At 37.9% G+C, this 24,287-nt stretch overlaps 2 protein-coding genes across 4 annotated transcripts; one reads left to right on the plus strand and one right to left on the minus strand.

Annotated features, from left to right (window-relative positions):
- The first annotated feature begins 2 nt into the window (after window positions 1–2).
- On the plus strand, window positions 3–6,898 carry ssx2ipb (synovial sarcoma, X breakpoint 2 interacting protein b). 3 transcript variants are annotated; one of them, XM_039668685.2, is made up of 13 exons: window positions 3–148; window positions 1,821–1,967; window positions 2,069–2,272; window positions 3,039–3,149; window positions 3,253–3,388; window positions 3,545–3,620; window positions 3,751–3,931; window positions 4,273–4,420; window positions 5,259–5,374; window positions 5,553–5,726; window positions 5,812–5,923; window positions 6,000–6,035; window positions 6,114–6,898. In XM_039668685.2, the coding sequence occupies exons 2-13, from the start codon at window positions 1,845–1,847 to the stop codon at window positions 6,179–6,181; spliced, it is 1,485 nt and encodes a 494-aa protein (XP_039524619.2). In that variant the 5' UTR covers window positions 3–148; window positions 1,821–1,844; the 3' UTR covers window positions 6,182–6,898. The 3 variants fall into 3 exon arrangements, with proteins under 3 accessions (XP_039524619.2, XP_088972976.1, XP_088972970.1); XM_089116850.1 differs by having other exon boundaries at window positions 5,984–6,898; XM_089116844.1 differs by having other exon boundaries at window positions 6,000–6,898.
- Window positions 6,899–14,914: 8,016 nt separating this feature from the next.
- On the minus strand, window positions 14,915–23,648 carry LOC120477206 (vitellogenin). Its single transcript, XM_039668681.2, has 28 exons — window positions 23,597–23,648; window positions 22,629–22,649; window positions 22,365–22,516; window positions 21,989–22,240; window positions 21,755–21,916; window positions 21,516–21,664; window positions 21,292–21,442; window positions 21,041–21,198; window positions 20,787–20,952; window positions 20,577–20,702; window positions 20,268–20,486; window positions 19,962–20,179; window positions 19,773–19,870; window positions 19,535–19,659; window positions 19,353–19,454; window positions 19,128–19,247; window positions 18,831–19,017; window positions 18,637–18,739; window positions 18,364–18,549; window positions 18,169–18,259; window positions 17,877–18,066; window positions 17,534–17,799; window positions 16,199–16,243; window positions 16,033–16,110; window positions 15,726–15,932; window positions 15,497–15,639; window positions 15,262–15,400; window positions 14,915–15,179 (listed from the first exon to the last, which is right to left on the minus strand). Exons 1-28 carry the CDS (start codon window positions 23,634–23,636, stop codon window positions 15,054–15,056), a joined length of 4,020 nt encoding a protein of 1,339 aa, XP_039524615.2. The 5' UTR covers window positions 23,637–23,648; the 3' UTR covers window positions 14,915–15,053.
- Between the last annotated feature and the right edge of the window lie 639 nt (window positions 23,649–24,287).

Here is a 24,287-nt window from a genome sequence, read left to right on the forward strand (position 1 = left end):
CGGTGCCTGCATCAATGTAACTACGTGCCACAATAAGACGGTTTATTACGCAAACTTCCCGGGAAAATGTATCAGTCTGTGCAAATGTCTTGAAAAGAAGCTGTCAAGCCTCACAACACAAGTGCTCTTGAATCTCAAAATATACGCGGTAAGTCTTCGTTTGTTAACCATCTGTATGTTATTCTATAGACTATAGTATAGTAAAGATGTAAATATCGCTTATATGTCTCATTATCATCATGTCATTTGAGTAAATTCAGCGTCCTAATGCAGAAATCCTTCTTCTCACCTTAACCTACTTTATACTTGATCATTTTGGTGTGTTGCTTACTATCCAATAATAGCCTGAGCTTCTCATGGATTGCTGTGTTCATATATATATATATATAACATAGCCTAGCTTTATAGCAATTTTGTGTTTTCCATGCATGGAAGAGTAATGTTACATTTGAAAATATTGGAAATTGCTACAGTGATTTTTAATCACTAGGCCTATATATAATTGGTTATAAATGCTCTTTATGAGTGCAATTTCTTTAAAATGAGGACTAGAAAAGTCATTGAAAATGAGGTGGAATCTTATAGATGGAAAAAGTGGTTGTTGGTCATTTAAACCTTTAACATGCCAGTTTTATTATTTATACTAAATTTTTTCTAGACTTTTAAATGGAGAATTTTCTCCATAAAGCTTGTGTGATATATTCCAAATACCATATGATATGTCTGTGAGGAAAAGACTGAATTTTAAGTAGCTTTAATAAGATTCTTGTCAATGGATTACGATCACCTCACATTGGATTCATTGGTTATCACCTTCATTGGTTATCATTTTCTTTGTAACTATGTTTACACGTCAACTATGTACTACAAACAGACAACAACGTTGTCAAAACGTTCCCGTTCACGGTGATCTGCGAAAAGGTTGTATTAGGCTGACAGGCCTGTAGTTGGCGATGTCACTTTGTCAAGAAACACTCCGTAAACACGTAATATGCATACAGTAGGTGACCATGAAATACGCATGCATGATGTCACGTTTTCACAAATTCACGTTTTTGTTGTTTGCATGGAGACCATAAAGAGATTATTTTGGACTTTGAATCATGTTTTCAAAAGTTTGCGTTTTCAGGCCCCCAAAACTCGAAATGAACGGCCTTCTAACTATACCATGCAGTATTTTACTTGAGAACTTTGGTGGATGGTGGAAAGTTTTTAATTCTTAACCTAAATTTCAATCTGTTCTTTCGAAAAATCTATCGCTAAACTTCATTATTCAGACTTTTGATATGGTGCACGAGTCATAGTTTATATCTAGAGTGTTTTCATTGAGTTTTTTCTCCATTTTTGAGCTTGGCAAATGTGGTAACAGAGGTGCTTGTACAAATTAAAATCTTAAAAATGCCTGCTTCGGAGGGCACATTGCAAGGTAATTATGACATGGCTTGAATGCAGCACATCATAACAGTTTTGGCATGACCAAGGCAAGTAAATAATGAAAATGTCGAAATATTCATCAATTGCATTTGGCATATTAAGTCATTACTGAGAAAATAGTTGATATTAGTAACAGAGATTTCACATCCGTGCTCCAGATAACCAAAGTCCTGTGGGAAAAGGGAAGGATTAGGTGACTCAAAATACTGTGGAAAGTTATTTTAAGGACAGGCTCCCCTCCTAACCTCATTTAGGGCAGTATTCACATTCACTTGTTGTAACCGTAACAGCATGTACTAGTAATCATCTGAGAAATCTTTACACTTATTAGTGTTTTTTTGATTGTGGATTATTTTATGTATGTGTACGTTTCTTTTCCTTTCCAGAACTTATACGCATTATTGACTAAAATGTCTCCTTCAAGACTCTACACAGCATCTGTGATGCCTCCTCTGCCTTTAAGTTCTTTCAGTGTCTCAAGCAACTTCTGCACGGAAGAAAATATCAATGAGTGCATTCTGTACATCAATCAGGTAGGTGCTCTTATGTAAACAGCTTTTCTTGTACTGTACAGTATGTTTGAAGAAGAAGAATCTTAAATCTCGTATTATTAATGGACTCTTTACATTCACAGGAGTTGTCCTCCCTGTGCTTTCCACCAATTTCCCGTAACTCAGACGGCATTCGTGATCTGGATGCTGTGGTTTCCCTAAACAACATACATGGCTTGCTTCAGCTACACCGTCGAGCTGTTGGAATGATGGAGGATCTGGAGGTGGAGCAGCTCAAGTCCAGCAGTGACCTCCACTACCAACACCTCACCAACTCCAGACTAAAGGTATGACTTTGTTACTACATACAAACATATAATAATTTTTTTTTTTTAATGAAAGCTTGTTTTCGCCATGGAATAAAAAAAAAAGTAAAAGATAATTGCATCTCACATTTTTTTCTATTTTAATTGCGAGTTATAAATTATATGATATAAACTCGCAGTTGCGAGAAATTAAGCTTTTTTTTCTCCAACTGCGAATTTCAATCTCAAAATTCTGACTTCTTTCTATAAACTCACAATTGCAATAAAAAAGTCTAAATTGTGAGATATAAACTTAGTTTAATTTCTCACAACTGAGCTATAATTTATAACTCAATTGTATAGAAAAAAATGTGACTTCATTTCTCTTTCTATAAGAGAAAAGTTAAAATTGTGAGGAACAAAAAGTCAGAATTGCAAATGATCTCAAGTCTGACTTTTTTGCTCGCAATTGTGAGTTCTGGAAATTCAGACTTTTTCCTCTGAATTGTGATATAAATGTGCAATTCTGACTTTTTTCTCAGGATTGTGATATAAACGTGCAATCGCGAGTTATAAAATCAGAATTGTGAAATTCAAATTTGCAATTCTGACTTTTTTTCCTCAGAATCAGAATTGTGAGATATAAACCCACAATTCTGAGAAAAAGTCAGAATTGCAAGTTTGTATCATGCAAGAATTGTGAGATTAGTCGCAATTACCTTTTTAATTTTTTATTTAGCAGAAACAAGCTTCCATAAATTTTCAGTAAAACTAAAAAAACAAAAACAAACTTGTAACTGTTTTGTAGGACCAGCTTGATCTTTCGAAGAAGGAAAACATGCGTTTGCACGAGAGAGAGCGTCAGCTGGAAACAAATATAAAGACTTTGCAAAATTGCCTAAAAGATGCAAAAGAAGAGGTATGAAAATTGAATGAGAAAGCTGCGAAGTTGGTTTTTTGGTTCTACAGTGGTGGTGATCCTCAGTCGTCTGTCAAATCAGATTTGGTCTTTACTTTAATAGATCCAAAGGCTACAGGGTATCATTGCAAGCCGTGCCACACAATACAACCATGACATCAAAAGAAGAGAAAGGGAGCATAACAGAGTAAAGGAGCGCCTCAATCAACTACTCATTGCCAAAAAGGAAAATAAACAAGGTAATATGAATTACTTATATATAAACCAATAATATTACTGCATACAGTATAGTGAATATTTTTAATAATAGATACAATATTAGGAAGGCTGTGTCACCAAGGCTGCATTTATTCTTTCAAAAATATTTTGAAATATTATTACAATTACTTTGTCAGGAATGGAAGTTTTGAATTATGTTGGAAGGTCAGACGGGAGGAGATGTCTTTGGAAAACTGGAAAAACGGAATCCAGGTAAAGTACATAATCGTTTGTTTTATGTTGTTGTTGCAGTTTTAATTGTTCCCCTTCAGTATAATATCATTAATATATATATATATATATATATATATATATATATATATATATTTGTTATTTTTTTTAGACATGAGGGAGAGATGTACAAAACTCTTCTCAATGAATTGGATACCCGTCAGAGGGAGCTAATGATGGAGAACATAGAGCTAAAGAAAGTGCTTCAACAAATGAAACGAGAAATGGTGGTCGTCTTAAATTCAAAGAAGACATGCCAAAAGGAAGAGAAACAAAGCAATAATATGGATCAGGTTTGAATGTCCATATCAACCATTTTACACTAAAGACTTATAACATGCTTGCTGTATAAGTGTTTTTTTTATTTTTAAGATGAAGAGTTGATCTCTCAAACGTTTTGCACTTTATAGGACCTTTTTTTTTATCTTTTTGTTGCCTCTGTTGAAGTATAATAAACAAACTGCCCTATTTGTTGTGTACAGATCCTTTATTCTACTTTTTGATTTATGCTCCCAGTAAGTTTTGTGACATATACATTTGGCGCTACACCATTTCTTTCACCATATTTTTAAGCTATTGACATTTTTTTATCCAACAAAAAGAAAAAAGAAGAATGATTTTGGTCATATTTCAGTTGACTCTACAGACAAATTCAGATGACGAGGAACCTTTGAAAGGACATCCCGAGATGTCCTGTGATCACGCTCGGGAGAAACTGACCAACAGCATTCGTCAGCAGTGGAGGAAACTCAAACATCATGTTGAGAGACTGGACAGCCAAGGTAGAGGATTAGAATTAAGAGTGTGTTTACACTTGGCAGGTTTGGTTCGATTAAAACGAACTCTGGTGCGATTGCTCTTTTAGTGCAGTGAACCCTGGTGCTACGTTGCCTATTACGTTCGAAACAGGCGTCAGAAACTGTCTCCTTGCAGCAGATCTTTATTTGTTTTGCAGGGAAGGTTTTCTGCCACTGTTTTGACTCCTTTACACAGACTCATAAACTCTTCATGAGTTCTCGGGTGGTAAAAAGACCATCGTTGTGCGCACATACAACGAGCGCATTTAGTCCAGCATTGTTTTGGATGTTCGGTAAAGTCCGTCACAAAATATACCTCATGAAAGCTGTTTTGTTACATGTGTAGTAGTAAAAATGTCAATGTGAATGCTAAGCAAACCTGGTCTGAAGGGCCGTTCACACTAAAAATGATAACTACAAACCACTTTAAATGCTCAAGCTCATAAAAAAGAATTGATTCTGATTGGCTGTCGATGTTTTTATCGTTCTGAAATATTGAATTGCACAATATATTGAAGTGTGGACCCTGCTATTCTTTTACTGTATGTTTAGAATGATTTTTATAACAACTGTATATCTTCATCATTTTCATTACAATTACAATGCAGCCTCAAATGTTTCGGTCCGGACCAAAAGAACCAAGAGAACTGAACTACAAGTGCAAACACACCCTAAGTCTCACCTTTTTGTTCATCACCGCCTTTTCTGATTTATTTATTTTGTGGCTTTATCAGTCAATACACACAACTTAGACACACAAAGTTATTGTAAAATAAATACACAGATGCTGTTTTATTTTATTATGCAACATCAATGGTGTAAGCTGGAGACAGCGAAGAGATGATGGCCAAACAACTCCATGAAGAGGAGATAGAGAGGCTCAAACAAGAAATTCAGCAGTGCAAGGAGTTTATTCAGACTCAACAACAACTTCTGCAAGTGAGTAGAGGCACAGTCAAAAAAATCCATTCCGATTTGAAGCTTGTGACATATAAACACGCCCATCACTTTATTTAGCGTTCCGATTCATTAAGATGTCTGTTTAAATATAGCTGTTAATGCTTAAAAGTACAAGTAAACACAGCTGCTTTCCTAGACCAGCTTTTGTTTTTTACAGCAACAGCTCAACACATCCTGTGATGAGGAGACTGCAGCTGTTCTGAACGATTCCTACATGCTGGAAGAGAAGGAACGCTTGAAAGAAGAGTGGAGAGAGTTTGAAGAACAGAGGAAAAATTTTGAAATGGAAAGGAGAAATTTTACAGAGGCTGCCATCAGATTGGGCCATGAGGTTCTGACCTGTGTCCAGTTTTTATGGACTTCTGAATTCAGTTCTTTATTCATCTTGATTTTACCACGTTGTTCTCTTCTTTCAGAGGAAGTCTTTCGAGGACGATCGTGCAACATGGCTCAAACATCAGTTTCTGAACACAACATTTGCAGACCAGATGAAACCACAAAGTCGCACGACGGAAGAACTTTCAAAGTGTGAGTGATTTTTTTTTTTTTACTAGTTTAATTTCTCTTTAAAATAAAACATGAAATTAGTTTTCTGATTTTGCAGACTCCGCTCATGAGGAGAAACTCATTTCAATTTCTGGTAAAGTCAGTAAATCTCATCTTTAGTCTTTCCATGTGGAACTGCTTGCAAATGGAGCTACATTTTCTTCCAACATAGGAGGAGAGATACTCGGAGCCAATATGAACGAGTTTGAATGTGATTTAAGTCCACCAATATCTTTATGAAGAAATTACAACAACCAGACAGGAATATTTAACAGAATCGTGGAAAAGATTGTCAGAGACTTAATCGTGCTGAATCTTACAAACCTCTGAATTGTGTACGTTTTGAACGAAGCGATGTTTTAAATATGATCATGTTGACTTTTTGAAACATTTTGCATTTTCATTTAGCAAATCCATTTCATTTTAAATCCATTTCCATTTAGAAATTATTTAGAATTTTATTCATATTGTGTTTTGCTAGTAGATATTAAATGTATTAGTTATTTTTTATGGTTTACTTTTAGGTACTTGGATAATCTTATGCATCATGTGTTGTTACACCTTTTATTTAATTTTATTTTTATTTTTTTTACTGAATATGGCGTAAGTTGTAAGGAAAAAGTATGACTTATCTAGATCAAATAGTTTATATGTCTATTGTATTTATTGTGCATTTGCATTTAAACGATTTATTTTATCTTTTAGACTTTTTATAGCTAATCAGTGTACCACCATTATTGTTTACATCACCTCCAAAACCACAAAGTTTTGATTTCCTGTTTCATATGGATAAAGTGCTTAATATATCATACTAACAAGGGACTGATTCTAAAATTAATGTATTTTAGATATAAAACAGGCTTTTAAGGAATAAGCATTGTTTAACTGAAATAATACTGTAGACAGTGTTTCGTAATGCTATAAGTAATATTTATTCGAATAAAGATGTTGTCTCAATGCAATGGTAAATGTTTTTGAAAAATAACATTTTACTTTTTGAAGCATTTACATGTAATTTGTCCGTTGGGATGTAAACTTACTTTTGGTAAAGGATTAGTTCACTTTAAAAAAAAAAAAAAAAAAAAAAACTTTTGCTGATAATTTACACCTAAGATGTCTTTGTGTTTCTTTCTTCAGTCAAAAAGAAATTAAGGTTTTTGAAGAAAACATTACAGGATTTTTCTCCATATAAAGGACTTAAATAAACTGTCAACACAGTCAAAGAGTCATTTTGTTTGTTGAATGAACGAAATAACTTTAAGATTTGTTCATTTTGATGAACGAGTTCGAACAGGAGAGTCACAAACGCGCATCACAGAAGAGAGAAAGGCGAGCATTTGTGCTTGTAAAACTTAAACTTTTTTATTTATTTTTAAAATGACCAATTGTTTCACTAGATAAGACCCTTATTCATCGTCTGTTAGTATTTAAAGCCCTTTGAAACTGCACTAAACTCAGTTGGACCTTGAAACTGTTGGAGTCCATTGAAGTCCATTATATGGAGAAAAATCCTGCATGTTTTCGTCAAAAACCTTAATTTTTTTTCGACTAAAGAAAGAATGACATTGATATCTTGGTTGACATGAGGTTGAGTAAATTATCAGCAGAAGTTTTTTAAAGTTTTTTGTGTTCTCATCATTTTAATGACGAATCATTCAAAAACATAAATTCAAATGTGGATTCGCAAGCCGGTTGTTCCCGAAGGAGGGCTCAGTATCCAGCATATGGATCAGGTTCGTCCTACTCCGAATCACAATCTGTAAGTATTATTAATAATGTTTGCTGTTAATGTTTTCTGTAGCATGCACAATATAGTTATATTGTGTTGTGTGTGTTGTGTACACCCCGCGCAGCTTCTAAGCGGGGTAAAGTTAGTTTTGTTTTTGATATTCACCAGACATTGAAAAATGGCTATTACCTCCTAAACGACTTGGCCAAATATGACTTAGCTCTCTATAGACCATTTCACAAGATGTAAACAACACTGGTCCAGAAACACTTCCTGTTTCAGTTTGTAACTGTTTTCTTTATTTCACATGTAAAGAAAACATCTTAAAGATGTTTGTTTAACTTTTTGATTCAGTTTTAAATGTTCTGTTGGTTGTATTTTATCCCAGCTTTTATGGGATACCTGATCTTCAGAACAAATCTGTAAATCTGAAAGAACATTATCTGCTTTATTCGGAAGCCCTGAATTGCAATGTAAAAAATAAATAAAAAATATCTAGCATTTTGTTGCAACGTTGCAAATCATAAATGTGCAAGAACCGGCAGCGTGGTCTGCTACATTTACCCGAATTTAAATGGTTACAGGATTTGCACATTTGTAGCTTCTGTGGCGGTGCTCATGCACATTTGTAGCTTCTGTGGCGGCGCCTATACAGGGTTACAGGGTCTGCTCTCAACAAAAGAGGAGACTCTCCTATTGAAGTCGTTTGCACTGGTTGTGGCGTGAGGCACGTAGCTGGTGCATTTTGCGGTGCTCGTTCCCCGGGCAGGAAAGAGAGGCATGATGCTGTTGAGTGGGCCTCTGAAGTGTGACCAAAAACACATCACAAAACAGCTATACAGCATATTACAAAACAAAATAATAATTCATAATTTCAATTTCTGAACATTGACTCTTTATTCAACTTTTTTATGCATGGTTTCTCAGTAGAAATCATAGAAGTAACAGAATATCACAGTTCTAATAGGGGCTCATTGTAACACAGACTCTTGGAAATGCAGAAAATAGACTCACCTAAAGGATTAGGAACACCATACTAATACTGTGTTTGACCCCCTTTCGCCTTCAGAACTGTCTTAATTCTACGTGGCATTGATACAACAAGGTGCTGAAAGCATTCTTTAGACGCCCCAAATTGATAGGATAGCATCTTGCAGTTGGAGATTTGTGGGATGCACATCCAGGGCACAATAAAGCTCCCGTTCCACCACATACCAAAGATGCTCTATTGGGTTGAGATCGGGTGACTGTGGAGGCCATTTTAGTTCAGTGAACTCATTGTCATGTTCAGGAAAACAATTTCAAATGATTCGAGCTTTGTGACATGGTGCATTATCCTGCTGGAAGTAGCCATGGCTGTGCCAAGAAAAAGTGTGCCAATAAAACATCCCCCACACCATCACACCACCACCACCAGCCTGTGTAAGGATGATAAAATTGATGTAATAGCCTGATACATTGAATGGGTTGATGCAAGTTAGAAGATACTTAATATTGTTCATATCAATGCATTGCTGCACTGTTTGGTTAAGAAATATTTAATTATAAGAAACATTCATTTCTTTAAAACAGGAGAAAGAAAAAACATGATCGGTAGATCAGTGATCCATTGCTTTGTGAGTAAAGGAGGCTAAAGAGCTTAATAGGATAAACAGACGATATGTGTTTAAAATCCTTATTTAACTTCTATAACATTTTTGCGTAATGCACTTTAATTTACATTATGCAGTGTTTGCTTGTTTATATAAGTTTCACTTTCTTTTGCTGTAAATTTAAGTTCCGGTTTGTGATGGGAGGATCTGTTAACGATTGCTAATGCCTTGTTCAGCCTGTGTACGGATTGGAACGTGCGGCTTACGTTCGTCCACAACATTGGACTTGACTGAGGCCACATCGTGGCCGTGTCATGTTTTCTATTTCCCTTTTTAACAGGTAAGAAAGTGGGCTGTAATTTGTTTGAACGATTATATGTTTAATACCATAAGGAACATGCAGGGAGTAAATTTAGTGATTAGTAAATTTGATGCACATTTAGCAGGCTAACCGTGATGTGTTGCTCCAGTGTTGCCTGTATGCTAGCTATGTCACGTGGGCCGAGATTAAAGCGTGGTGGTAATGTAATAGTGCAGGCACCGCCATTTTCTCTGTGTATTTGTTTTATATCATAAAAAAAGGTAAAAGTGTTAGTTTATGCCAAAATAGTGTTTAATGTGAAGAGGCAATATACTTTCTGTGTTAAGTGCAATGAAACTACTGAGGTTAAAAATGTGTATTCTAAATGAATGACTATAAAACAGTAGTATTTAGCATTACAGATGTTCTATTGTGCTGTTTGTATTTTCCAAGTAATTCAAAGGGTTAAGTTAAATCTTTGTTTAAATAGTCTGTTTTATTAATGTACTTTTTCAAGGTTATTTGCCAGTGTTGTTTTAAGATGCTGTAAAAATACTTTGATATATTTTTGGGTAAATAACTTTAAAGGTTAATTCAGATATTTTGTATGGAGTTATTACTGACTAGGTGATGTTTTTCCTAATTGTGTAATTCTTAGAGGGTCATTATTATGTCGTGTAAAGAGAAAATTACATGGTTAATTGTAGGGCTGACTTCTAATAGTTGAGGATTCGACGATTCGATTCGGAGAGGTCTGATTCGACTATGAACGTTATAGTCGAATAGTACACGGCCAGTTCAACCTGGTATAAATCAGGTTATGTGTGTCTCCCGCTCCCGAGCGCTCACTCTTAACAGTCACACGAACAGACACACTGTCCCCGGCGCTGCTCGCGCGTCACAGAATGTTCATCAAGCGCTCCCCGTTCACAGTAACCGGGTCGTCTCATTCAAAACAGCCAGCCGTTGCTGTCAGCGAGCCGACGCACATTGAATACTCATGAGTCAGGCTGCGAATGTAAGTCACGTGCCCGCCCCAGTGCGCTCACATTAATAAAAGCCTAAACACCGGCGCCGCGCACTCGCTACATTCCCAGCACATCTAGCATAACTTAGACCCAGTCAAACGTTTGACTGCAGTATCTTATGCGCCTCATAATCCGGTGTGCCTTAAAGTGCGGAAAATACAGTATACATGCGTTTTATATTTAGCTTGAAATAGACAAGCATTCATGCGTGACAAAAAATCTTTACGTTTTAGGAGGCAAAATATATTTTTTGTAATTCTGTGAATTACACTGCTCAAATGAGAGGTAGGGTTGGCTCTCCACAAAACATAAAATGTTATTTTTCGTTTTCACAGAGGAAAAAACAATGTTACAGACGTGACAGTTCTCCGACAGGCACGAGCGCTCTGAAGCAGCACTTAAAGGTGCAATACCTAAGATTTTTGCATTAAAATATCCCAAAATCACAAGGCCAGTGTTATATATTTAGTAAAGATGATAACTCACAATATTCCAAATGTTTCAAACAATGTTTAAATCCCGAGAAAATTGAGATTTTAACCAAGGAAACGGAACGTGTCAGCAGGGGTGAGCTGGGAGTCGCGAGTCAATCGCGTCATATCCGCTTACCTCGGTTTCCGCTCTTACTACGTGTAGTCCTGGACAAATGCGGTAGTTGTAGTTGTGCGTTAGCGTCTATCAAACGACAACTTGTTTCGCGCATTTGTTATGGAATGGAGCACATATATTCTTTTCATTTATTCTCGGAATGTGAACTGTTGGCTGTAAAGGGGGTCGCACACCGGACGAGAAGCGCCGCGCCACATTAGGACAACTCCGCAGTAACGTTATCGAACACCGGACGCGCACTTTCTCATCAGTGCATGGCCAGCAATATTGTTATGTTTAATGACAGAAAATGAAGATAATGTCTGTTCTATGTTATTGTACTGTACAATTAAGTACAATCGTTGCTGAGTCTGCATTCTGAAAACTTTACCTCAGAGAATCCGTTCACAGAATGAATTGAGAATCTCACCTGAAAAATCTAATAATAATCAGTAATTGTCATTCAAGCAGCTGATTTCTGTAAATTACTGCAAAACTAAATGCATATTGCAGCATAGGGCAAAGTCAGGATCCATTAGCAACGGTTTGAGGCAAAAATAATTGCAATTTTATATAAAACTATGTAAATGGCGCTCTGTGGCGCAGCAGGGTTTTGAATTGAACACGGTCCTGAACAGACGCGGACAGACGCCGAATGGCGCCGCCGGTATGTGTACACTTGTAGATAATAATGTGTTCGAATAATTATGTGGTGCGACGCGGCGCTGCAGCTTCTCGTCCGGTGTGCGACCCCCTTAACCTTAACCCTTTCACGCGTACGATCACACCGGTGTGATCAGTCTTGGCTGGTCCCTGGAGCGTACGATCACACCGGTGTGATTAGAACGTTCAGTGCACACGTCAGCAACTGCTAAATTCAAACTTGCTCTCGCGCGTTGGCTGGCGCTCAGCCAGAGACAGACGCACTCAGTGCTGTCATATATCACAACTATTGAGAGTTTTCAACCACATAATGTTTATTTTAGGTTTCAGACATTTAAATACACATATGTACTAGCAAAACAATGATTTTGAGTTTGTAAAATACTATGGAAGCGGCAATAATAATCCTTTCAATTATAATAAGACGACACATTTTATTCATATCAGATACACATTGTGTAAGTAGCTTAACATTTGATCCTATTCTTCTCCCAGTTCACCAGCCACTTACTATCATGTATTTCGTGAGAAGTGGATGAATTGACGTTATAAATCCAACAGATCCGATTCTCTGAACTGAAAACGAAACTAAAATGGCGCCGCCCGTTGTGCATACAGCTCAACTAACGCGATCGTTATAAAGATGTCTAAACAACAAAACCCATACACTTGCACATATTTGACAATCGGAATATCAGTGTTTCATGATATAGCTAATACATTTTTGAATATTTTTAATAAAAAAGGAAAAATGACATAAAAGCAGATCATCATTCATTCCGCGCTCTGTTCTGGTTATGCTGTGTCACGTGACAAGCAATGACGCGTCGCCATGGAAACATTAAAGTGGCAAGTTCTAAATAACGGTCGCCTTGAAAAACTCACGCTGGGGGGTCAGTTAGAATATTTTAAACTTACGTGTGAAAGGGTTAATTTTGTGAAAATGTAGCTGTGGTTGAATACTTACACGACATGAAAAGATGTGTCAAATGTACATTGCAGACATCCCAAGTCTCCCGTAAGTTCCGGGAGTCTCCCGCATATTGATAGCGTTTCCCTGATGCCCGCAAATTAGTTCAAATCTCCCGGGATATAATGTTAGAGCGAGACATACTGCGCGCATAACATACAGCGCGCTGCGCGTGCACTGTACAGAGGGAGAGACTTTGCGAGTGTGCCTCGCGAACGCGAAAGTTAGCCTTCCCTCCCACCCCCACAATCTTGTTATCGAAATATACCTCCCGGAAATGAATTCTTGCAGGTTGGGATAACTGATTAAATTGATTTTTTTATTTTTATAAAGTTACCAAGTAGGACCAACCACGTCAACTCCTTGCAAGAGACCTGCCCCTTCAAACCCTCTCCACCATAGCTTCGTCCAGTGACTCGTACAGTAACATCTGTGATAACTAATTTACTTTTAAACCTGACTTTTCTTGCGCGGTTATTTCAGTTTAATGAAAAACAAGCATGTCATTAAACGCAACGTTTATAGAAATCGAACTTTACCTCATCCATGACAACTAATTTTCGATTCCCATCTGACTGATTTATCCACGGTGGAGTTGAAAACAACAGTTCCCATCATTCCGCGTTCCTCCACGTCGTCATCAAGCAAAGCCATTGTTGTTGTTTTGAATGTAGCGCCCTCTAGCGGCATCTAAATCTTAGGTATTGCACCTTTAAAGACTGCTTTAAAACTTTCACAGACCTCAAATAGATTTCTGTGAGAGCAATTTCTCTGTTTTTAACAGGGGTGCAACACCTGCACAGTGGTAACAAGGCATGATGGATCCATGTTCTCATTCTGTTTACGCCAAATTCTGACTCTACCATCTGAATGTCTCAAACGATATCGAGACTCATCAAACCAGGCAACATTTTCCAAGCCTTCGACTGTCCAATTTTGAGCTCTTGAAAATTGTAGCCTCTTTCCTATTTGTAGTGGAGATGAGTGGTACCCGGTGGGGTCTTCTGCTGCTGTAGCCCATCCGCCTCAAGGTTATGTGTGTTGTGGCTTCACAAATGCTTTGCTGCATACCTCGGTTGTAACGAGTGGTTATTTCAGTCAAAGTTGCTCTTCTCTCAGCTTGAATCAGTCGGCCCATTCTCCTCTGACCTCTAGCATCAACAAGGCATTTTCGCCCACAGGACTGCCGCATACTGGATGTTTTTCCCTTTTCACACCATTCTTTGTAAACCCTAGAAATGTTTGTTTATGAAAATCCCAGTAACTGAGCAGATTGTGAAATACTCAGACTGGCCTGTCTGGCACCAACAACCTTGCCACACACAAAATTTCTTAAATCACATTTGTTTCCCATTCTGACACTCAGTTTAGAGTTTAGGAGATTGTCTTGACCACACCCCTAAATGCATTGAAGCATCTGCCATGTTATTGGTTGATTAGATAATTGCATTAATGAGAAATTGAAGACTGACGACTCACTTTCCATTTACCTTAGTCCATAATATAAACTAAAATATATGCTCATACTTCATAAAAATCATGTAAACGTTATATTATCTCTTACAAAGTCTCATTTTCATACCTAAATTCTGTTATGATAACCGTTATCGCTAACTATTAGGCTGATAGTTTGACTTTGGTGGCCACCTAGCTGTCAACATAATCTTACAATGAACAAATACAACTAAAAACAACTGTCTTGTCTGTGGAAGGTAATTCCACAAGATCTGGTTTGGATCAAACAACGGTTTGTAAAACCTCAGAATAGTCAGGCACCTTTTTTTCAGTTATGAGAGTTAGGGAAAGTTGCCTGTAGAAATATGGCGTCGCTGTTGACATACACGGCCAATGTATTTATGACAATCACAACACACTTGGCTAGCTAACCAATCACATAACATTTTGTATTTCGGAAGCAGAGGCTTCATCAAAACAAGAAATAAAGGGCACATTCTAGTCAGTCTAGGGAGAGAGGTGCTGTAATAATGTAAAATATGTGAAAATTGTCTTTTGAACAGTCAAGTATGAAAGAATATATTAGTACAACCCCAAAACAAAATCAAGACTTCATAAAAGAGTATTATTATAGGACCACACATCAGTAACTTGCAGGGTGTTTATTAGTGTTACTTGCATTAAAACAGTGGTAAAATAAAATAAAATTGTCAAAGAACAATCAATTCCGCATAATCAACTCCACACTGCTCACTTACGAAAATGTTAAATGTAATTCTTCATTTCTTATTCTTCCTTGATATGTTTCTGGATCCAGGAGAGAATGTCCTCATCGATATGAATGGAAAAAGTTCCATCTGGATTGATGGGAACAGCGACAGGGAGACGAATATCCATCCTTGAAAGTGTCATCTAGAGCAGGAGGAAGAAAAATAATTAGTTGTATTTTCTTATATCTCTGTGAGAGTCATAATTTAACAGAAAACTATTTCACCTCTGGAATCCTAGCAATGACATTCAAGGATCTCTGAGTTGGCAAGGCTGCAGTCAGTTCAATCTCTTTCTCACTGTTCGTCGCTCTTTCAAGTCTAAAGCCCGCCTGTAAAGCCGCCATAGGAATGTACTTAGACAGCCTAATTGGGAAGGGATGCACAAAGAAGAGCAGATTAAACCAGTGCCTTTTTCTAAACTCTACAATACATTTGTCATTTAGTGTTACTGAACATTACTTTTTGGCGTATGTGGTGACAATTATTGGCAGCCTCTCCCATTCCAGCTCTAGACGTGCAGCAGGGAATTCGCCCAGGACACCGGCTTCAGCTTTAGCAGTGACTGCATACTGTTGGCATTCTTGACCCCAAGCAACCTTGGCCTGAAGGACATTTGTGTTCAAAGGATGGTATTGATATAAATTATTTCACTTGAGAAATTAATTTCTGACAATAGTTCCAGTCTTACAGTGACTTTGTGCTTGCTCAGCAGGGCACCATCAGCACAGATCTTCAGATTGTCATTTTCAGCGATGGAGGAAACGATGAGCTGCACTCTTGCTGTTGGCTTGTCAAAGTATGCAGCAAGTTGGTAACCCAGCAGCTTGTGGTCAACTCTCACAGCACGGGCAATGACAGCAAAAACAGGTGGAAGAGCACTTCCAAGGAACTTAGCCTGAAAGCATAAACAATATTCGATTCATTCTGATTTTAGTGCAAATTCTTTGGGGTTTTATGTTATTATGAAAAAAAACAAATTACTCTAATTGATTCACCTGTTTCTGGAGAGCCTCAAAGCTAGATGCAGTGCTTCCACTGCTAACTGCCTTTGAGGTGCCATGGGGTGCCATGAACTGCAAGCAAAAGACATTACAGACATGATAATTGATTTTCTAAAAAGAAAAGAAAAAATTTAACAAAAATAATTATTGGTATAGTTACCCGGTCTTTGTGGAACTTCCTGAAGGGCTCTATGATGGTTGCAGTCTGAAAATCCATATAAAATGAGTGTAAATGCATATTTATAACACAAATATTGGCTACCTAACCAACACACAGTGGTGGTTCTACTTTGAACTACACCCAGGGCGAGACCACTTTCGAAGTTATTTTGCTAGATTAATCTAACTTTCAAGGGAGGAACCATTAGCACATTGGTTACTGCCTTGAATTATATGCATGGCACACTTTTAGTTATGACTTGTTAAACTATACTTTTTCACGAAATGGAGTTTTTAAGTGAAAGGGTCAGAGAGATACTTATGTAGTAACACAATATTTAGGCCATCTCTTAAATAATTTTGAACAGCTCTCATATTAACAACTATCCAAACTGTTATAGACCTAAAATAGCTTTTGTAGCCCTATGTCACTCTTAAAATGTTAGAGAAAAGGACAGAATCAGAGATTATTTAGAAAATAGAAAATTGTACTTTGCATATTATAGGCTACTGTAAAAACACATAATTAAAGTTGATTTTAGTTGATCATTATGGAAATTATTTTCATTTCATGAATATAGTGACCAAAATGATCACATACACAGAATATTGTTCAAAAAGCCTAATACACAAAGAAATCAATTCACCAAGTTAATAACATTAAAGATTTCTTTTAAAGGAGTGTCTTTTATGTTACCTACTAAACTTAAAAAAGGTTAACACAAAAAAGGTTTTACAAAAAGATAAACCTCATATTTCAGCATTTAAATCATCTCTATAAAAAGAATGAGTTAATAAAGATACATTCCTGACATTTATATTACAAAGTAGCTAATCTTTTATTATTAATAGTAAAATTCGGTCCGATTTCCCCTTGGCTGTCATTGCTTTACAACTGCTTTAGCACTGCGCTCTCCACAACGACTAACACTTGCTGTAGCTCTGCTCTGCTAAAAGATTTATTTACGGAGACGAGAAAAAACACAAGTGTTTGGGTGCATGTGCTGAAAAGTTTATGAGCGCACTTCCCCTGAGTGCATAATGAGCACACTTCCTGTGTGCCTATTTGAAATAACGACCTTGCGCGCACAAAAGACGCGATACGTGAACTGGAGACGCCCTTGACATCGCTTCTGTTCTGTGCACGCCTCCTTCTCAGCAAGCATTGCCAATAATTGAATCAAAATGATAAAAAATAGAAAACCTTCGCGGCACAGAGGATTTTTTTAACTGCTCGTGCCGCCCCCCGTGTGACATGAAGAAATGCCGCCCCGGGCGACTGCCCGGTTCGCCCGTGCCTAAAACCGCTACTGCCAACACGCTTTCACATCCTCACCTTACTCATACGAGAGCTGGACATGGAGGAGCTTGAACTGCTGCTGCTGCTGCTACTGCTGCGGCTCCTGCGGCTGCTACTGCTGCTTTCAGAAGAGACAGGCGCATTTTTGTCTTCAGTCTCGAGGATTTCCCTCAGTTTCAGCAGGAAGGCCTTTCCTTCTGGAGTCTCCTCATCAATGAGGCTGATTTGCTTAAGGAGTCTCTCAGCAGCTCTAGGACCAACTTGGACTTCAAGCTCCAGTCTTTCAACTGCAGGACCTTCAGCTAAAGCCAGGATGATAATTATAATTTTGTCTGCAAATTTATGATTTTAATCAATGTAATCTTTCCTGAATGAATACCTCTTGACAGTGCAGCACGAGCTGAGTGCTGTCCAATTATGTAGAAGAGAGGAGAATTTCTGATAAAAGCAGCGTTGTGAGAGTGCACCTCAACGCACCCCTTGATTTCAATGTATGGGACAGCAAGACAGAGAGTCTTTTGAAATGGTGTAGCAGCTCTCACAGAATTCTCATCTTGTGTTTCAGAGGACTGAAAAGAATAATTAAATATTTTATGCCTTGCGGTTTTAAAACTTAAAGCAAAAGAATATTCATAATACTAACACATCCATCATGTGGGTTCAAAATTTACCAAATAATCAGCACGAGTCTCGGGTACTAAGGGAACAATCCTCTCAGCGCTGGGCTCTTCAATGTTTCTGACCACAGCAAGAGTCTCAAAGCTGTTGAAACAAAAAAAGATGAATCTCACTTTCAGAAACCTTTTGAATTGTTTAAGCATTGTTTCAGTATGTTTGCTACACTGGTCTGACTAATATTCCATTACCTGACATCAGCAATGTGTTCAGGAAGATTAACAGGCAGAGCCTCCACCTTGTAGTTGCCCTTGAGAATGTCTGCTCTTGCAACCATTTTTCCTGGGGCAATAGTACGGATCTTTCCTCTTGCCATAACAGCAGCTTGGATCAAGGCAGTGTTCACTCCCATCACAGCAAAGGTCTGGAGAGCAACACTGAAATAAGAATAAGAGAGATTGTTTGTAAAACTGTTGTCGAGTATATTATATCTCATCTTCATGAATGTAGCTTCAAAAGTCTACCTTGGTCTAGCTTCAGCTTGGAGTTGAACATCAGTCTTCTTGAGCTGTTCAAGAGTCATAGTCTCAATCTCCTCAGGGAGAGGAGGTGTAATGGTGGCCTTAACTAGAAGGATGAACAGAGGAACATCAAACTTTGACGTGACTCCCTCTTATCCAAGGAAAGATCAAAACATTCTAAGAAAAAAAAAACACACCATTGACACTTGCAGCAGCAACAGCAGCAGTGTACAAACTGAGCTCCATGGGCAAACCAACTGCTGTTGGCAAGATACGACGCACTTCAGATGCAAGCAGGGGTTTGGCATACTGGAAGGCAACTCCTTCCTGCAAAGCTTTAAGGGCACGCTTCAACAGTTCACGTGGTTTGGGTCCAGAGGCAATCTGAGGATAATGTTTATGAGAAAATTTATTCTAATTGTGAGAACAAATTTTTAGACAGATCACAAACAAATGTTTTAATGAGAGAGAAGATATAAAGTACAGCACAGTACCGGTATTGCTTCTTCAATGATGGTCTTGTCAATGTTGATATAAGCCACTTCTTGTCCAAGTAATTTGACATAGGCTGAAGCCAATGGCTGATTGGTTGGTAAGTCCTTCCAGTTTGTGAGCTTGAGGTGTTAAAACAGAGAAGTTATATACATTTTGCCTATATCATGTTTATAATATTACTTAAAAGTACACAATTATACTGTACACTGGACATGAAAACTTACAGCTCTCAGGGTGCGCTTGATCTTTGTGATACGGTCAACACTTTCATCTGCAGCAGGAGATTTCAGAAGAGCCTCCTGGATTCCTTCAGTTCTCACACCGATCTGTTTGAAAGGATCAATTGATTAAAGCCTGGAAATATTTTAAAACCATGAATCTTTTTTTTAAGTATTGGTTGTCAAACCTCAAGAACATCAGCAGCAGCTCCAGCCAGGTAAGCACGTGCTTTAGCTACAACAGCTCTGGGCAGGATGGTGGCGGCGTCATTGATCATGTAGGCACTACCAGCAGCTCCAATCATAAGAGGAGCTGCACAGGGACAGAGGTAAGAATACATTTAATGTGTCAGGAGAATTCTTTACACATTTTAAGAAACTATTTTTTAGCTCTCTCTCTCTCACTCAAAAAGTGGCAAGACTCACTGTGATAGAAGTCCAGCTGAATGGCTCTGCTGAAACGGAAACTAAGCCTGTCCAGTTTGCGACTCATGAGCTTGATGGCAACATTAGCTGCACCCGCACTGAAATGGAAATACCACAATTACCTCTGGCTTGTGCTCAGTTCTGTCTGTTAAATTAAAATATATGAAAACAAATATTTGTTAATCTTACACAGGTGCCATATCGGGTGCAGTGATTCTGGTCAAGGACTTGATGTGGGAATAGGCAAAGCTTGCAACATGCATGTTCGTCTCAGTCTTCAAAGCACCAGCAAGATTGGAGACGAGAGCCACTGAGGGCTTGGCCTCGAACAACACAATACAAGCAACCATACGCAGTTCAGGGTGGAGAGCCCTGTCCAATACAAGTTGCAGGGCCACTGGCTGAACCTGGGGCAGAAAACAAGGTTAGTATATTCTTGAATGAAAATGTTTGTAATCTTTACAGTAATTGATTCCTACAGTGTCTGACACTGACCAGTTTGTGCTCTTTCTTGGCAATGTTCCTCAGAGCCAAGATGGCATCAACCTGGACTTTAAGAGGCAGAGAAGTAGCTGCAGTTCTCAGTCCAGGTAGGAGCTTCATGATGGTTTTAAGACTAGCAGGGTGACCAGCATTTCCCAGAACTTTCAGAGCCAAAGTGATTTCAGGAATGTCATTCTTGGAAATGGCATCTGCAGCAATATCATGGATGGGCTGAGGAGTTTGAGGCACATACAGTTAGACAAATATAAAATATTATGTTATGTCCATGACAGAAATGTATGGATGTCTTGAGGTGTTTACCCTGAGGAGCTCGGCGGGGCAAGTGGGAACTGCAACGCAGTGTTTGGCAATCATGGAGCCATATCCAAGCATGACGACTTCACGCAGAGCTGGGATTGTGGCGATTTTCTCGTGCATAGCCAAACTCTGTTCAGCAACATACAGAAATTATTCATTTCACTTAGGTAAGATTTAAAGAACAGCACTTTGAGGTTAGTAAGATGTACCCACAGCTGTCAACTGGATGGTCTCCAAATCAGCAGTGACCATTTGCAGAGCAACCACAAGAGCCTGAATGAACTCAGGAATGGTAAGATCACCAGCCAGGAACTTCTCCTTGATGAATTTTACAATGACTGGTGTGCCAACAGCAGGAAGAGCATCCAGAAGCCATCGCCTAACAGATTCAGTGTTTAAAATATATTCATAATAAAAAAATTGCCATTGAACTTTATTTATATTAACTTATTGCTCAAATATTGTACCTGTAAACTGGTTTGTCTTTGAACTGAGCCCAGATAGCCTCAGTATTCTCCAAGGTGGCAGCACGCAGGAGCTGGATGAGCTCAACAAACTTAAGTGGAGCATCATCATGGACCATGGCCACATTGTTTTCAACAAGGTGCTTTAAGACCTCAGTAATCTAGAAAGAGTAAGGGCAACACTCAGATGCCGTCTTCATGGATCAAAGGCTTTGACTTGGAGACTTTTAAAGATGTTAAGTAATGAATTATACCTGAGCACGTGCATCACTGATCTTCATGAGTTGAATGGGGGTCTGAAGAATTTCAGTTGATAACTCGTACTGCAAGGAGCCACGGGCCAAGTAATCAGCTTTGATTGGAACAATGGGCGTCTTCTCCATCTCAACAAAAGCCAAAGTTTGTCTGGGAAAAAATGATTATTATTAATATTGTTACTTAATATTTTAAGAAAAATCTCACAAAGGATCAATCTTACTTTGCTTCCATCTGGGCAGCACCATGGATCTCATTGAAGGGTGAAAACTGATGCACTTCCTCAACTGTGGCTTCAGCGATCAGTACACCGGCGGCAGATGGTTTCATGATGTAGTTGTAAGATGCAGTTTCAATCAGACTCTTGACCCTCTGTCGGGAGAAAGGTATGTGACCACTTTACTCTTGGCATTTTCATTATATTGAGTAAATATTTCAATTCTTTCTAGTCTTTTTCATTACCTCTGTGCATTCGGCACACCTCTCAGTGTATGCCAAACCAACATCCTTCATGATTCTCTCCTGACACTGGTTCAGATCCTTAGACTTGGTGACAATAATGTGGTTGGCCTTTGTATCCTCATTGATGATGTAGTGGGTCCTGCACACTCCCTGAACTCCAGCCTTGAAGGACAAGTCAAAGAATTAGATTGCAGAACTCAAAATGGATCAAGTGTACTAGGATCACTTTCTTACCTCTTGCAGCTCATAGATGTTCTGGGTCTTCTTGAGGTTGAGCTGAAGGATGTTGAGGATTCCTCTGTGCAGATTCAGTACTGTAGGGGAGACTCCTGCAGGGGCGAATACCTTTCCAACCACACCATTAGCATACTCAAACTTGATGGGAATCTGAAGCTGAGCAGCCAGAGCTGAGGTGAGCTTAGTGGCAGGAACAAATGGATCCTTGGGCCAAATGCCAGCATACTCGTGGAGTAGAGGATCAATGAGCTGTAAGGAAACATATTTACTTTAAATGAGGGAATTGTTGCTATTGCAGCTAGAGCTTGTTAACACTTTAGTTTCCTGTCAGTGTGGAACACCTACTGTATTTACAGTTCTCAATAGTCATTACCTTCATCAGGAAGGTGTTCTCTGTCACGGCACTGAGGTGAACCTTGCTGCTGACTTTTATTCCTGCTCTGGCCAGACCTTCTTGAGGAAGACCACCCAAGAGCAGAGCCTCATACTTGTACACATAGGTCTTATCAGGGGCAAACTCAGGAACTGAAATGTGTACAGTATTTTTGATCTCAGTCAATTGTTAGGGTCATTATTTTTAAGCAATAATGTAGTATAAATTAACCTTAAAACTAATTTGCTATATCATATTACTTACCAAGGTTGATCTGTTGAGCCGCTGAAAGAAACAGAAAAAATTGTTAATGAAATCATTTTGGGGTAACACTTTACGGTAAGGGTACATGAATTATCATGAATGTATAAATTCATTCATGAATTATGCATTAATTCATGCATTAATATCTTATGAATCATCAGGAACCAACACGAGTTCAACGTTTTTTATTCATGACTTCATGGATGAACAACACCTTAATTAAAACATTAACATGTACATCATCATGAATCATGAGTACATCATCATGAATTATGATTTATTACGCATGATCATGATGTTTTTTTTTTTTTGCTCAAAGTTATGCCACTTTTAAGAGCACATTGTTCATCAGTGTTTCAAAGGACCAAGTCACCACTTTAGTTAAGGGGCCACACACGATAAAGTCATTGATAGATAATGCTTAGTTAATGATGACTTCTGTATTTGATTTACAGAATGTGTGCGCTATGAGCTGTGATTGGTCTATTATGGTGTCTGTCCAATAGTCATCATTAACTAAGCATTAATATATTAATGACTTCATCATGTGTGTGGCCCCTCAACTAAAGTGGTGACTAGGTCCTTTGAAACACTGATGAACAATGTGCTCTTAAAAGTGGCATAACTTTGAACAAAGAAAACATCATGATCATGTGTAATAAATCATAATTCATGATGATGTACTCATATTAGTTAATGTTTTAATTAAGGCGTTGTTCATCCATGAAGTCATGAATGAAAAACGTTGAACTCGTGTTGGTTCCTGATGATTCATTAGATATTAATGCATAATTCATGAATGAATTTATACATGAATTCATGATAATTCATGTACCCTTACCGTAAAGTGTTACCCATTTTGGTTTTCAAAAATGTGGTTTTCAAGAGGTTCATAATTTTCCAAACAAGTTCTTCTACAGAGCTAAAAAGAGAGAGATGGAAAAATATATAAATCCATTTTCACTTACCCACAAGGGCTACAGTCAGGGCAAGCACAACAGCTCTCATGGCTGATGGTTTGTGAAGAGCTACTCAGAGAAACGGACCTTTTATAGCATTTTCTTGCTGACCAAGTACTAATTCTTAATTTAATTATTAACCAATGTCTTTAAAGGAATATCAAATTGTACACAAGACAAGACTTCTGTCAACTTATTTGAACATAATCACCAGTAGAGGTTAGGTTACCCTGGCCTGTCATCACGTCATTCTTCAGCCAATATCCACAGTGAAATCATGCTGATCATTTGTTTTTTATGTTCAAAAAGGTGATTTTTTTCCCCCCCGTATCATATAAAATAATGCTAAAACAACAAAATTATCTTTGGAGATATTGTTACAGAACATGGTAACACTTTAAATAATAGTACATGAATCATCATGTACTAACACCTGAATTAATAATTAGTTTACTATGAACTAATGATGAGTCAATTCCACTGATCTATATAGAATGATATGGATATGACATGTCATTATATATTTCAGTGGTTAAGACGTATACTAATGAGGAACTAACCTTAACTACGACTTGAGTCATATGAATCCCTCCATGAAAATACCATCTTAACTACACGTTAGTAAGTGCTTGTTAATTAATGTATTAATTAACATTTCGGGGTGAACTAAATCAAACTTGCTCTAGTAAATGGACATATT

Source organism: Pimephales promelas, chromosome 2 (assembly GCF_988280905.1).
Source record: "Pimephales promelas chromosome 2, fPimPro1.hap1.1, whole genome shotgun sequence".
In the NCBI taxonomy this organism is placed as follows: Eukaryota; Metazoa; Chordata; class Actinopteri; order Cypriniformes; family Leuciscidae; genus Pimephales; species Pimephales promelas.

Excerpts from the sequence above, each read along its gene's own strand:
- ssx2ipb (XM_039668685.2), top strand. The coding sequence starts at position 1,845 with ATGTCTCCTTCAAGACTCTACACAGCATCTGTGATGCCTCCTCTGCCT. Across the intron at positions 5,375-5,552 it reads CTCAACAACAACTTCTGCAA|CAACAGCTCAACACATCCTG; the intron begins GTGAGTAGAGGC and ends TGTTTTTTACAG. Across the intron at positions 5,924-5,999 it reads GACGGAAGAACTTTCAAAGT|ACTCCGCTCATGAGGAGAAA; the intron begins GTGAGTGATTTT and ends CTGATTTTGCAG.
- LOC120477206 (XM_039668681.2), bottom strand. The coding sequence starts at position 23,636 with ATGAGAGCTGTTGTGCTTGCCCTGACTGTAGCCCTTGTGG. Across the intron at positions 20,487-20,576 it reads GCCCCGCCGAGCTCCTCAGG|CCCATCCATGATATTGCTGC; the intron begins GTAAACACCTCA and ends CAAACTCCTCAG. Across the intron at positions 15,640-15,725 it reads TGAGCAAGCACAAAGTCACT|GCCAAGGTTGCTTGGGGTCA; the intron begins GTAAGACTGGAA and ends AATGTCCTTCAG.